The 2831-nt window shown below is 39.9% G+C and overlaps 1 protein-coding gene across 1 annotated transcript; it reads left to right on the top strand.

The window, feature by feature from the left end:
* The first annotated feature begins 252 nt into the window (after positions 1 to 252).
* Positions 253 to 1197, top strand: LOC136174836 (olfactory receptor 51I2-like). Its single transcript, XM_065945085.1, has one exon. The coding sequence runs from the start codon at positions 253 to 255 to the stop codon at positions 1195 to 1197; it is 945 nt and encodes a 314-aa protein (XP_065801157.1).
* The last annotated feature ends 1634 nt before the right edge of the window (positions 1198 to 2831 follow it).

Genomic DNA, 2831 nt, shown 5'->3' with positions numbered 1-2831 from the left:
ATAGGCACAGGTACAGAGGAAGGTAATGTGACCTGTTGAGCCAGCTGGATACCCTGGAATCAGACAATTCCAGAAACCATGGGGAACACGAGGGGCAAGGAGTGGTGAGGTCAACAAACTTGATTAAGCTGTAATGTAAGGGTCTGGATGGCATAAAAGAGACTTAAAATAGGTCATGTATAAACTGTATGTCTGTCTTCTCTACAGGTGGTGGTCCTACAGTACAAGTCCTACCGTACAAGTCCTCCCAGCATGGGAGGTGTCCTCTACAACAGCTCTGGGTTGCCAACTTTCACCCTGACAGGCTTCCCAGGGCTGGAGAACTCCCAACACTGGATGTCCTTGCTCCTCGGTACCCTCTACATTGTCTCCATTGTGGGCAATGCCCTTATCCTTTTCACTGTCAAGGAGGAGCAGAGTTTACATCAGCCTATGTACTACTTCCTGTCCTTGCTCTCAGTTAATGATGTAGGTGTGTCTTTCTCCACACTGCTCACCGTGCTCGCCACATTTTGCTTCCACTTAAGGAAGATCAGCTTTGATTCCTGCATGGCTCAAATGTTCTTTATCCACTTCTTCTCTTTCGTGGAGTCTGGGGTCCTGCTGGTTATGAGTTTTGACTGCTATGTGGCCATCTGTAACCCTCTGCGGTACACCATCATGCTCACAGATTCCCGTGTTGTATGCATTGGTTTTTGGGCCATCATCCGCAGCTTCTGTTTGATTTTTCCACTGCCTCTCCTTCTGAAGAGGTTGCCTTTCTGCAAGGCGAATGTACTGTCCCATGCCTACTGCCTTCATCCAGATCTCATCCACCTTCCCTGTGGTGACATCACCATCAATAATATTTTCGGTCTCATCATTGTCATGTTTACCTTTGGTCTGGACGCTGCACTCATTCTCTTCTCATATGTGCTCATCCTGCGCTCTGTACTTGCCATTGCATCTCGGGAGGAATGGTTAAAGACCCTCAACACGTGTGTGTCACATCTGTGTGCTGTGCTCATCTTCTACGTGCCCAAGATTGGTGTGTCCATGGCTGCCCGTTATGGTAGGCATGCCCCCCGATTGGTGCACACAGTCATGTCCCTCATTTTTCTCTTTGTGCCTCCCATGCTCAACCCTGTCATCTATTCAATCAAAACCAAACAGATTAGATGGAGGCTTGGCAGGATGCTAGGTGGAACCAAGTTTTAAGCCAGAGGCACAAGGAAAGGAAAAAAGTCATTGCATATTTACTATGACTCCACAAATTGGGGTTTTCAAGACCTGCTTTGACAAATTTTTAACCTTCGTTTTGCTCAGAAATATCCTCTTAGGATTTTTTCCACCAGATATTTGATGACAGCCTGGCACTAGTGAAGACTGAAGCCAACAGGTTTTGGCAAGTTACACTGAGTCATAGTTCAGCCAAGAAAAAAAAAGAAAAGCTCAATTTTCTTTTTTAAACCGCTAATTTGTCTCCTTAAAATCAACCCCTCATTTTGTTCTGTATTTTTCTTTTATCCCTTTTTAAATTGAATTATCAAAGAAAAAGTTACTTATTACCTTGGAAACACTGTCACATGGTTAAATAATTCTTTTTTTTTTTAATTTTGCAAAATTTCTACAAAACTTTAATTTTGTAGCAACTCCATACTGCTTTCTATCACAATTGCACTGTTTTACATTCCGTAAATCTGTGTGCAAGTAACTGACATCCTTCCTAACATTTGCTGTCTTTTGTTGTTATTGTTTTTTTTATTATTTTTTAGTATCCATCTTGACCAATGTGTGGTAATATCTCATTGTGTTTTCAATATGGATTTTCCTGATGATTAATGACAATGATCTTTTTTTTTTTTTTTTTTTTTTTTTTTTCCCATATACCTGTTGGCCATTTGTGTATCCTCTCTGGAGAAACTTCCGTTTAACTGCTTAGCACATAGTAAAATGAGATTATCAGACATGATTTTGTCTTTGACTTTAGCTACTGTAAGAGTTCCTTACATGATTTGGGGATGAACCCCTTATCAGATACTTACTTAAAAGTAAGTTTGAATGAATGGACACAAACAGTACATGCCTTGGTAGAAAGATTAAACAAATATAGAATATGTTGCTTTTCACCCCAATTCACCTGACTTAATTCTGAATCATTTGAGGAATGCAACAATATGATTTAAAAATTAATTTAGAATCCTTGCACAATTGAGATTTCTCTCCCTCAAATTTACTTAAAAAAAAAAGAAAAAAAAAAGGACAGGCATAGAGTAAACCTCGCAAATGTTAAAATACAAAGAAAAAGACAAACAAATCTATGCTAGTTAAAAGATATATGGCTCCAACAATAGATTTCCAGGATAAGATAGCTTAGAGGAATGTAGGAACCACTGTAAAATATTATTTCAAATAAAAGTTTTTACAAAAATTAATTATAACATGGTTGTGGTGTGTGTGTTCAGTCATGTCCAAGTCTTTGTGACTCCATGAACTGCATAGGCTGCCAGGCTCCTCTGTTCATGGGATTCTCCAGGCAAGACTACTGGAATGGGTTCCCACTTCCTCCTCCAGGGAATCTTCTCAGCCTAGTGATTGAGCCTGCATCTCCCTAGTCTTCTACATTAGCAAGCAGATTCTTTATCACTGAGCCATCTGAGAAGTCCCCTATTTATAAGCTACTGTAAAGTATACTCTGGGTAAAACTATAATATATAATATTATTATTCAACATTCATACATTTGCACACAATAAGTATTTGGAGGAAGTAATAAAAATTTGGGCTTCCCTGGTAGCTCCTGGTTAGATTCCTGGGTCAGGAAGATCCATGGAGAAGGCATAGGCTACCCAT

The sequence above is a fragment of the Muntiacus reevesi genome, chromosome 9 (assembly GCF_963930625.1).
Source record: "Muntiacus reevesi chromosome 9, mMunRee1.1, whole genome shotgun sequence".
NCBI lineage: Eukaryota > Metazoa > Chordata > Mammalia > Artiodactyla > Cervidae > Muntiacus > Muntiacus reevesi.
This window is presented reverse-complemented; position numbering and strand designations above follow the sequence as displayed.

Coding starts and splice junctions, on each gene's coding strand:
- LOC136174836 (XM_065945085.1), top strand. CDS start 253: ATGGGAGGTGTCCTCTACAACAGCTCTGGGTTGCCAACTTTCACCCTG.